Here is an 11,907-nt window from a genome sequence, read left to right as displayed (position 1 = left end):
TGTGTGTGTGTGTGTGTGTGTGTGTGTGTGTGTGTGTGTGTGTGTGTTGTGTGTAAGAGAAGTCATAAGGAAGCAGGTTTTAGCTCAACATGAGGAAATATTTTTAGCAAGAGCATCTGAAGATGGAATGGGCTACCTTATTAGGGAAAGTGTTGTATTTAAGCAGAGGGTCAGTTATTTTAATTATGGAGAGAATTCTTATGTACAGTTGGAGTAGATTATTTGGGATTCCTAAATCAAATAATGGTGATGTCATATTTGAGGGTTGGGAGAATGGGATAACCTTAAAATAAACTTTTTCTTCTGTGGATTCCACTTAGCTCTGAAGAAATAAAGAGAAACTTCAAAATTGTTTTGAGCAAAAGCCCCATCGTTAGAATAAATGCGTACTCATCCAAATAATTCCTATTACTCTCTAGCTATATCTTGTAAATAGAATTTTTAAAAAACCCATCATTAATAAGTGGAGTATGATAGTGTCAAAATATACTAGCTTCAAGGTATTAGATAGTATTAGTACATTGTGCTTTATTTTTGTATTCCTTTATTCTAAGACTTAATACTATTTTATTTGAAAAAGTTAATCACTAGATTCACATATATCAAATATTGATAGGGTAGTTATGTGCGATGTTATTTCCAAGCCATCTTATGGCCCCAGTAACTTAATACAGTAAAAACAATATACATTGGATTTAGAGTTAGAAGACAATAGATTTTAGTCCTAGTTGAGTCCTACTGCTTATTTTGGAAAGATCATTTGAGCTAGATGATCTTTCCAACTTTTTATCTCTACTATGTGATGTGATATCTAAGTAATAGCACCAGTCCATTGCTGGGGATAGTGAACCAAAGGAAGGGCACATTTCAGAGAGGACCTAACCAGCCCTTTTAGGACTTGCCATTACCTTAAAATGATATTGGTAACATGTTAAAGCATCTTCTTTACAGTTTCCTTAAGCATGCTTATCTGATCCATTGCACAGAATCAGTGGTGTGAGTGCTGGGACTACAGTTATATATAACCATTATATGCAAAAGTTTGTATCCTAAGACATGACATCCTGTATTAAGTATTAATGGAGTTCTGGCTTACAACCCCCCCCACCCCCTCCCCGTTTTGTAAGAGATATTTGCTTTTTTATTATCTTTCAAGCCCCTAGGGGCAGCTAAATGGTTCAGTGGATAGAGTACTAGCCCTTGAGTCTGGAGGACCTGAGTTAAAATCTGTCCTCAGACACTAGCTGTGTGACCCTGGGCAAGTCACTTAACCCTGTTTGCTGCAGTTCCTCATCTATAAAATGAGCTGGAGAAGGAATTGGCAAACCACTCCAGTATCTTTGCCAAGAAAACTCCAAAATAGGATCATGAAGAGTTGGACGTGACTGAAAAGACTGAACAACAACGCAAACCCCTAATGTATTAGTAGTCTCTGGTTCTTTTAATTTTAATTTTATTTTTATTTATTTATTTATTTTTAGTCTCTGGTTTTGAAGGGAAGATTTGAGGCCAGTGTTCTTTAATTCTTTATAAATTTTGTTTCTGTAATGTGCAATTTATTCCTTATCACTATTGTGTAAATTTAAAGTTGTCATTGGCTATTTTTTCCTCCTTAATAGTACTTTATTTTTTTTTCCAATTACATGTAAAGATAGTTTTCAACATTCATTTTTGTAGACTTTTGAATTCCAAATTTTTCTCTTTTCCTCCTCCCTAAGACAGCAAGCAATCTGATATAGGCTATACATGTACAATCATGTTAAACATGTATTCACGTTAGTTATATTGTGAAAGAATAATCAGAGCAAAAGGGAAAGACCATGAGAAAGAAAAAAACAAAAAAGAGAAAGAAAAATGAAAATAGTTTGCTTCAATCTGCATTCAGACTCCATAGTTCTTTCTCTGGATGTGGTTAGCATTTTCTTTCTTTCTTTCTTCCTTTTTTTTTTTCCCACAGTAACAGCAATATATATTTTAAATCAATTTATTTTTAGTTTTCAACATTCACTTCCACAAGATTTTGAGTTCTGTACTATCTCCCCATCTTGTCCCTCCCTCTACTCCAAGATGGCATGCATTCTGAGTACCCCTTCCCTTAATCTGCCCTCCCTTCTATTTCTCCCTCCCTTCTATTTCTCCCCCCCTTCTCTTATCCCCTTCCCCGTCAGTTTTCCTGTAGGGCAGGATAGATTTCTATGCCCCATTACCTGTGTATCTTATTTACCAGTTGAATGTGAAAACAATTTTTTTTTAACATGTGTATTTAAAACTTTGGTTTCCCAATTTTCTCCTTTCCCTCCCCACCCACCCTCATTGAAAAAATAAGCAACTCGATACAGGTTATACATGTGTAATCATGCAAAATACTTCCATAGTAGTCATGTTGTGGAAAACTAAGTATATTTTCCTTCATCCTATCCTGCCCCCCATTTATTCTATTCTTTTTTTTGACCCTGTTCATTCTCAGAAGTGTTTGCTTCTGGTTATTCCCTCTCCTCTATCAATCCCTGCTCTCTAATCTCTTCCCCCCCCCCCCATTTTCCTGTAGGGTGAGATAGATTTCCATACCCAGTTGAGTGTGTATGTTATTCCCTCCTTAAGCTAAATATGATGAGAATAAGATTCACTCATACCCTGTCACCTTCCCCCGTTTCCCCTACACTGTAAAAGCTTTTTCTTACCTGTTTTATGTGAGATAATTTACCCCATTCTACCTCTCCCTTTCTCCTTCTCCCAGTATAATCTTCTCTTACCCCTTAATTTTATTCTCCAGATATCAGCCCTTCATCTTCAACTCACCTGTGCCCTTTATCTATCTATCTATCTATCTATCTATCTATCTATCTATCTATCTATCTATCTATCTATCAATCTATCTATCAGTCCCTTATGATTTCTCTTTCTTGTTTACCTCTTCATGTTTCTCTTGAGTCTTGTATTTGAAAGTCAAATTTTCCATTCAGCTCTGGTCTTTTCATCAAGAATGCTTGAAAGTTCTCTGTTTCACTGAATGTCCATTTTCCCCCCTGAAGGTTTATACTCAGTTTTGCTGGGTAGGTGATTCTTGGTTGTAATCCTATCTCCTTTGACCTCAGGAATATCATATTCTCAGCCCTCAATGTAGAAGCTGCTAAATCTTGTGTTATCCTGATTGTGTTTTCACATATTTGAATTGTTTCTTTCTGGCTGCTTGCAATATTTTTTTCTTTGACCTGGGAACTCTAGAATTTGACTGTAATATTCCTAGGAGTTTTCCTTTGGGGATCTCTTTCAGGAGGTGATTGGTGGATTCTTTCAATTTCTCTTTTACTCTCTGGTTCTAGAATATCAGGGCAGTTTTCCTTGATAATTTCTTGAAAGATGATGTCTAGGCTCTTTTTTTGATGATGGCTTTCAGATAGTCCAATAATTTGTAAATTCTCTCTCCTGGATCTATTTTCCAGGTCAGTTGTTTTTCTAGTGAGATATTTCACATTGTCTTCTATTTTTTCATTTTTTTGCTTTTGTTTTACAATGTCTTGATTTCTCATAAAGTCACTAGCTTCCAATTGCTCCATTCTAATTTTTAAGGAAGTATTTTCTTCAGTAAGCTTCTGGACTTCCTTTTCCATTTGACCAATTTTGCTTTTTAAGGCATTCTTGTCCTCATTGGCTTTTTGGACCTCTTTTGCCATTTGGGTTAGGCTATTTTTTAAAGTGTTACTTCTTTCAGTATATTTTTGGGTCTCCTTTAGCAAACTGTTGACTTGTTTTTCATGATTTTCTTGCATCCCTCTCATTTCTCTTCCCAGGTTTTCCTCTCCTTCTCTTATTTGCTTCTCAAAATCCTTTTCGAGCTCTTCCATGGCCTGGGACTGATTTCATCTTTTTCTTGGAGGCTTTCGATGTAGGAGCTTTGACTTTGTTGTCTTCTTCTGGTTGTATGTTTAGATCTTCTTTGTCACCAAAGAAAGATTCTGTGGTCTGACTTTTTTTGTGCAGTTTGCTCATTTTCCCAGCCAGTTATTTGAGTTTTACACTCTTTGTTAAGGTAGGAGTCTGCTTCCAGTGTGGAGAATGTACTGTCCTAAGTTTCAGGGGTTTTGTGCAGCTGTTTTCTGAGATACTTCTAGGGATCTGTAAATTTTCTGTTCTTCTAAGGTAATATGTTAAGGGGTAAGGTGTTTATTCCTTTCCTGGCTCGTGCTCTGGTCTGTGAGTGAGCACAGGCACTGTTTTCAATCTTGGAAATATGAGGAGGATTCCTTTTCCACCACCACCACAAGTTCTACCATGCCAGCACTGCTCCTTGTCCCAGAACCGCCACCTGGAACTGTGACCCAGATCCAAGTAAGGGTAAAGCAAGAGAATCCTGTACCAGCAAAGAGCTCCCTGCAATCCCCCTCTGATCAGCCACTCAATTCCCCTTCATTCTGTGGGCCAGAAATTCTAGAAGCAGCTGCCACCCCAGGGACATGCACAGGACTGGAGCTGAGATGGAGCTTCTCTCTCACAGTGGTCAGACTTTTCCTACTTACCTTCTAAGTTGTCTTTGGCCTTTGTGGGTTGAGAAATCTGGAAACCACCACAGGGGCTCGTGATTCAGTCCTCTGAGGGCTGCTCCAGGTTCACTGAAGCCTGTTTTGCCTGTGCGCCCACACCAAACTGCATTCCTCTCCCCACTGGCTCGATAGACCTTTCCAATCAACCATCCAGGTTGTCTTGGGTTGGAAATTTGTTTCACTCTGTTTTTTTTGTGGGTTCTGCCACTCTAGAATTTGTTAAGAGCCATTTTTTACAGGTATTTGGATGGGTTTTGGGGGAGAGCTCAAGCAAGTCACTGCGTTTACTCCACCATCTTCCAGTAACAGCTGGTTAGCATTTTCTATCATGAGTCTTTGGAATTATTTTGGATGGTTGTATTGCTGAGAAGACCTGAGTCTTATCATAGTTAATCATCATACAATGTTGAGGTTGTTGTGTGCAATGTTCTACTTGGTTCTGCTCATTTCACTCAGCATCAAGTCATGTAAGTCTTTCCAGGTTTTTCTGAAATCTGCCTACTCATCATTTCTTATAGAACAATAGCATTCCATTACATTCATGTATTACTACTTTTTCAGCCATTCCTCAGTTGATGGGCATCCCCTCAATTTCTAATTCTTAAATTCTAGAGCTATTGTATTTCTTTTGAGAAAATTCATTATATTATATTTTTCACTTGGATGTTATAAATCAACTAGTTTTAATCAGTGTCAGCTGTTAAATCTAGTAATCTACCCAATTCACATAATATGAAAAAACCCTTAGTTTGAGGCTGTTAATTTACAAAATGGATAATTAATTTGTAGACAAACTACTTTTTACTTTACTCTTAAGGAGGCTGAACACAACTTCTATTTAAAATTGGCTAAGTATGTTGTGAAATGCAAAAGGGCACACAAGGAGAGAAGGGAACTGGCCTCAAGTTGGATTTTACTATAAAACCCAGTCTTTCCCTGGGAAGTTATCAGGTTTGAAATATGAAAACAATGTTTTCAGTGGAGTCAAGGATCACTTTCCCAAGGTTCCTGGGACCCTAGTAATAGGTAGCCAATTGATGTTTACAAAAACAGGTTTATATACTTAATGCACATGCATGAATTAGAAGTAGTTTTTAATATTATGGTTATGTTTGTGTCATTACCCCATTACTTAAGGTTGTGAGCTTCATGAGGGGAAAAACCTATTTTAATTAATACCTGCCTAGTAGTCCAGCCCCTGCATATAGTAATTGTTTGGTAAATGTTTTTGACTTTGAATAATTGCAGTTGGTGTATAAGTTATGCTGTACAACTCTGTAAGCTGGTTCTATTTAGGGGTGGATGAAAAGGGAAGACTCATGGGTTTAGGGGCATTTCTGGCCCCCTTTTTTCTTTCTCATCCCCTGGGCTCACCACCCCCACCCTCTATTTTCTGACTACAAAGATCATTTTGTGACTTTTGAAGAGGACTTTTCACTCAGTTTTGTTAACGTAGCATCCTTAACATTTGCATTTGTCTTGTCCTCAGGCTGTTAAATATTAAAATAGTAATATAAGCATCTGAACCATGCAGTTCTTTGGATTCATTGTTCTTGCTTTGTTTTTGAAATCATCCTTCTAATTTTAGGATTCAAGAATGACTAAAAAAAGGAAACATCAAGATGATTTTCAAAAGGTGAAACTGAAAGTTGGAAGAAAGAAGCCTAAAGTAGAAAATGCCACAGATACAAACTTTAAAACAAAAACAATATGCCTTCCTGCACAACTCAAAGAAGACGAAACACTCCCAACTAATAACAGAAAACTTAACATAAAGGTACACCATGGTATTTTGGCAGTTAAAACATTTTATTATGAAATCATCTAAACAGTTTTTTTTGGTTTTTTTTTTTAAATAAAAAGTGTTTTTGTTAATTCTAGTATGATTAAGAGGACTATCGTAAGATAATTGGTTAGTAGGCCAAATAGAAAGCCTCTGTTTTCTGGTTCAAGGGACCTATCTTCTTTCTTTTGTATTTTGCTGCCTTTTCTCTAGCTCATCCACTGTACTGTTTGAGATAACTTTTAGTCCAGTGGTCTCTTCTACCTCTAAACTCATAGCGCTTAATGTCCATACTATTCATTTGATAATAAACTGTATGTTACCATCTATAGTATTACTGTCTTGTATTATACTTTTCATTTGTGGAGCTTGTCTCCACATTTATTTTGTAAGCTTATTGAGGGAAGGGAGCCTGATTCATGCTCTTTTGTGGCCCCTAGAATGCCATCATAAATCTAGTTAGATAGGATGGTGCCACATTAAGGAGTGTCTTGATTGCAAGATCATAGGAGTTTGAGTTTTACTCAAGAAGCAGTAGGGAGCACTTGAAGATTTTTGAGCTGAGGAAGAAGTGAACATTATTGTCTGTATTCAAGAGAGATTATGGTGGTAGCATTTTGGAAAGGGGACCGGAGTAGAGACAGATTACAAGTGAAAAGACCTATTAGTAACTCTTAACAGACCAGTAAGGTAATGAGGTGGGTGATGAAAACAGGAACAATGTACTTGATGTTGGTAAAAAAGATAGTACTTGGTAGAAATGTGTTATGAGATAGTGGAAAGAATGTCGGACTTAGAGTCAACAGACCTGGGTTTGAATCCTGCCTCAGACGCTTCTTAGCTATTTGATCATGCTCATACCACTTCTTGGCATTTTAGTTTCCTCATCTGTAAAATTGAAATCTTTGTATTGTCTATCTCAAAGCATTTATTTTGAGGAAAGCATTTTGCAAGCCTTAAAAATTCTATATGTGTATATATTTGGTAACTTAATGGATTTGAGAAGTCAGGGGAAAGGAGGGGTTATTAATTACCTTAATCCATGAGAGTAGGAGGAACCAAAGGAATGATCATGCCCTAAACAGAAATAGTGAAGTCAAAAGGGAGAACAGTCTTAAGGGGAAAGCTCTTAAAACTGGATTTGAGGTGCTTATAGGACATCCAAGTAGAGAGGTTCCTTTCTTTAGTCACCTGGAGATGCAGGATTGGGTCTTAGAATTCAGAAATATAGATTTGGAATATTTGGAGCTATGTTAGTGAATGAGATTACCATGGAAGGAGATCACAGAGAAAGAGAAGAAGAAGAAGAAAGCAGACACAGGTATTTGGGGGAAACCCATATTAAGAGAGTAGGCTAGGGATAGGTTAGGGAAGAATTTAAAGATGTGGAACTAAGGATTGTATATCTGGGGCCGAGAGAGGAGAGAGTATCCAATACAGTGAGGATAGTCAACTTTGTTAATTACACAGAAAGGAATGAGAATAAAAATTGAAAAAAAAAAGGCATTTGTTTTGATGTTTAGGGAGGTTATTGGAGAGGGAAGTTTCAATAGAGTAGCATGGTCGGGGTCAGGAGCTACATTACAAGAAGTTGGAGGAGAAGTGGTTAGCAGGATAGACATGACCAGCACTGAGCTACTGAACAGTACATTAATGGCATGTGTTGAAATTGTGCTCAATTTATGTTGTTATAAAGAAATTATATTTTATTTATATTTATATTATTTTTCCTTTGAATTGTACTACTAGATGAGATAATTACACTTAATCTTGTATCAAACTCTTAAAAGATTTAGAATAAAATCTTTTCATTTCTCTGTGATTTCCCTTATTTCTCATGTTAATGTATTTCAGTAAATGTACCCTTGATGTTACTGTGACTCTATACTGAAAGTGTTTTTCCTCCCAAGCCCAGAAACGGCATAAGTGAAATGTGTGGCCCCTTCTACACTCCCAGAACATAACCTCACCCCACTATACCCAACTTACGACTATCCCTGTGCAACAGAGACAGAAAATTCTCCCTAAACATCTAAACCACTTTTCATCATTCCTTGCTCTTTTTTAAAGTCTATGAACTTTAATCTTTTAGCGTTCCTTAAGATGAGTCAGAAATTAATTTACTGGAAGTTGTATACATGTTAAGGGAGCTCTTTTCAAGGTGTTCTGGTCCAAGATTGATGCCTTGGCAAGACTATATTTGTCTTACTTCTTGATCTTCTGTGTACATTTTATTAATTTTGTCATTATTTAACAGTTAAGTACATCGCAAAACATTTTAAAACAAAAAACTGCAACAAAATACGACATTTCTAGGGTGTGAGACAATAGAAGTTTTGTTCTTTCTCTTCTTGGGATGGCTGGAATGGCAAGGAATTAGCAGATAAGTTCTGAATTTAGCTATGGCAAAAAGAATAAAATAAATTGAAAGCTTGAAGTGTAGTTCATTTTGATATTTTTTGGCCTTAAAATTTAAATAATTAAGCACTTACATATTGTTTTCTTTTCTTATACAATTATTAAATTTACTGGAGATAATGTTTTCATATTATAAATATTTTTATATATGTGCATGGGAAGTGCATTCACGTATTGAAAACAGACTTTTACACAAATGAACAAAATTTGTCTGAATACAGATCTAAGCTGTGAGTCAGTGTTTAAGTAAAATTTTAAAAGCCCAGAAACTAAAACAACTTAAAAAACTTTGAAGACAACTTAAAATATTACTCTCTTGAATTAAAATTCATTAAGTTCTTGACACTGAAGGCTTTAAAATTTTTTAAGTCCTAAATCATTGTGGATTGATCCTATGTGCTTATTTGTAAATGAGTAGTTTTTTACATATGGGCCCATATGTATTAATGAGGTTCATACATGTGTAGATATGTATATATTTCTCAAGTTCAAGAGACTTGCAGAAGCATTTATACTTTTTTATTAATTTAGACTTAATTTTTGAAAATTTAGGAGAGAAGTGAGCTTACGTTTTTCCAAAGCAAAAATGTAATGAACTTCATGGAATATCCAGGTTTTGATAATGGAGTTCTTATAAACTTAAATTTTCCATTCTGCAAGATTTAGATATGAAATAGCCTCTCAAATAAATTAGTATATATTTTGAACCCTGTAGAAAAAGGAGGGAAATAATTCATAATTTGTTTTCCTTTGGCATTTCTTCACTTTTAACTTTTTTTTTTGAAAGTATGGTTTGGGCATTTTTGGTGGCTTTATGTTGATGTTTGAGGATGATTTAGGGGAAGTGAAAAACTGGTTCTTATTGGTTGGATAAAAGAGTATTCAAGTACAGTTTGGCTCCCATTGTTTTTGTCTTCACTTCATGTCATTCGTTAGAATCACTGATTGCTATTAAAAGACTAGAAACAGGCGTATAAATATTAGACAATTCAGTAGCCAAGTAAGAGGTATCATTTTATGGACTATCTGGTGATCTATCTATATGTCACTGTATCTGGGATATAGAGGACTTTAATATTTTTATTATAATGAGATTTTATATGTATCTGTGAAAAGATTTCCTAAGCATATTAATGTTTGTTAATGGGAGATGTTAGATTTTATTTTTTTAGTAAAAAGAAAAAAAAAAGAATCCTAGATACTCTGTTAATCCTAATCAAAGACTCACTTCTCACCAGTGGCAACTGAATGTATTAGTGAGGCTTATAAATTCCTTCAGGTCTTGGCATATGGGTCCACTAGGTTGGAAGAATCTGGTGATGGACTTCAGGAACAGAAAGACAGCCCCTATGCTACTAGGAATTCCATATGTATCAACTGAAAGGAACATGCCAATGACAGGCAGCATATCCAGGTTTATGAAAATGGGTGTTCACAAGCCCGATTGAGTACTTCCAAGTTCTTTTAAGTAGTTAAGTATCATCATTTTAAGTTGTCTACTAATCCAGTTAAATACTTATTAAATTCCTTGTGGAACTGAACTACATTTTGGAAAACTGAGGAAATTGTAGCCATGAAGTTGATATTTTCACATATATTTATATAGATGTACATAATACACATATAATTCTATTTATATTTATAGGACCTCCTGTCACAGATGCACCACTACAATGCTGGAGTTAAGCAAAGTGCTCTTCTTGGGCTCAAAGACCTTTTGTCTCAGTACCCGTTCACAGTTGAGGCACACCTTTCAAACATATTAAGTGAAGTAACTGCAGTGTTTACAGACAAAGATCCTAATGTGAGAGCAGCAGCAGTCTGCCTTCTTCAGTTCTTGGCTCCAAAAATACGACCTGAACAAATAACTCCATTTTTTCCCTTAGTAAGTGCCCATCTCTCTAGTGCCATGACTCATATTACTGAAGGAATTCAGGAAGACTCTCTGAAAGTCTTGGATATTCTGCTGGAAGAGTACCCAACCCTTGTTACTGGCCGCAGCAGTGTATTGCTAAAGAATTTTGTAGAACTTATTTCGCATCAGCAGCATTCTAAAGGACTGAAAAATAGAGACAGATCCCAATCCTGGATATTATCTATTAATCCTAATCGGAGAGTCACATCTCAGCAGTGGAGGCTGAATGTATTAGTGAGGCTCAGTAAATTCCTTCAGGCCTTGACTTATGGATCCACTAGGTTGGGAGAATCTGGTGATCGACTTCAGGAACTAGAAGACAACTCCTATACTACTAGAAATTCCATATATGTCAACTGGAAGGAGCACGCCAATGACCAGCAGCACATCCAGGTTTATGAAAATGGGGGTTCACAGCCAAATATCCATTCACAGTTCAGGCTACGGTAAGAGAGATTTCACTTTCAGTTATGTATGCACTAAGTTACCTTATGTTGACCTATAGTTATTGATCATTTGATGGCTGATAAAAGTCATATCTTCTGTAGTTAATCGTAATTTGATTTTGTGGAAGTAGTGATTAAAATTATATTAGAATAGTTTTATTGTCAGGGGAACCCTGTCTTGAAGTAAAAATTTTAAAATTACTCAATGGGCTCTATTTATTATTAAGTTATAGTACTTTGTTACCAGTATTTTGTATGATACTAGATGTAGACATCTAGCATTATCACTTCGTGTTATTTAATTGCTACTTAATACTTTTAAGCTTTTTTAAATCATCTAAGGGATTGAATTTAAAGTAATTTTATTGTCTCTTTGTTTTTCTTTCTGGTTTAGGTACCCAGTTGGAGGAGCAGGTGGTATGGATGAGAGCTTGTCATCAGCTGAAAATTTGAAAGGATTCATTGAAATAATAATTCCATTACTAATTGAATGCTGGATTGAAGCTGCACCTTCACAACTTGCTACTTCCATTATAAATCCTGTAGGATCAGAATCTCATCAGGTTATGGAGCAAGTGCTTAGTATTATTTCCCTATTGTGGAAACTCTCTAAGCAACATGATGATACACATAAAATGGTAAGAAAAAAGGAAGAAAATTACAGTTACCTGTTGACACTTTTATTATGGATGTGAAGAAAATGTTTTCTTAAATTATTGTATAGTATTGTTAAATTTTACTCAAGAGAATGCCATTTTGGTAACTTCTACAAAACCTTGATTAGGAATTATTTTGAAAATGGTA

At 35.8% G+C, this 11,907-nt stretch overlaps 1 protein-coding gene across 2 annotated transcripts in view; it reads left to right on the top strand.

Moving 5' to 3' along the window:
- The window catches only part of LOC114025753 (testis-expressed protein 10-like), a 65,231-nt gene that overhangs the window by 6,054 nt on the left and 47,270 nt on the right, over window positions 1-11,907 (top strand). For both annotated transcript variants that reach the window (XM_027839245.1, XM_027839244.1), the window contains exons 2-4: window positions 6,130-6,318; window positions 10,388-11,103; window positions 11,498-11,741. In XM_027839245.1, coding sequence (XP_027695046.1) covers window positions 6,139-6,318; window positions 10,388-11,103; window positions 11,498-11,741 — 1,140 coding nt within the window. In that variant the 5' untranslated portion in view covers window positions 6,130-6,138. The remainder of the gene's footprint in view (window positions 1-6,129; window positions 6,319-10,387; window positions 11,104-11,497; window positions 11,742-11,907) is intronic.

Source organism: Vombatus ursinus, unplaced genomic scaffold, assembly GCF_900497805.2.
Source record: "Vombatus ursinus unplaced genomic scaffold, bare-nosed wombat genome assembly UNPS02014832.1, whole genome shotgun sequence".
Classification (NCBI taxonomy): Eukaryota; Metazoa; Chordata; class Mammalia; order Diprotodontia; family Vombatidae; genus Vombatus; species Vombatus ursinus.
Note: the sequence above shows the minus strand (reverse complement) of the source record. Positions and strands in the feature narration are given on the sequence as shown.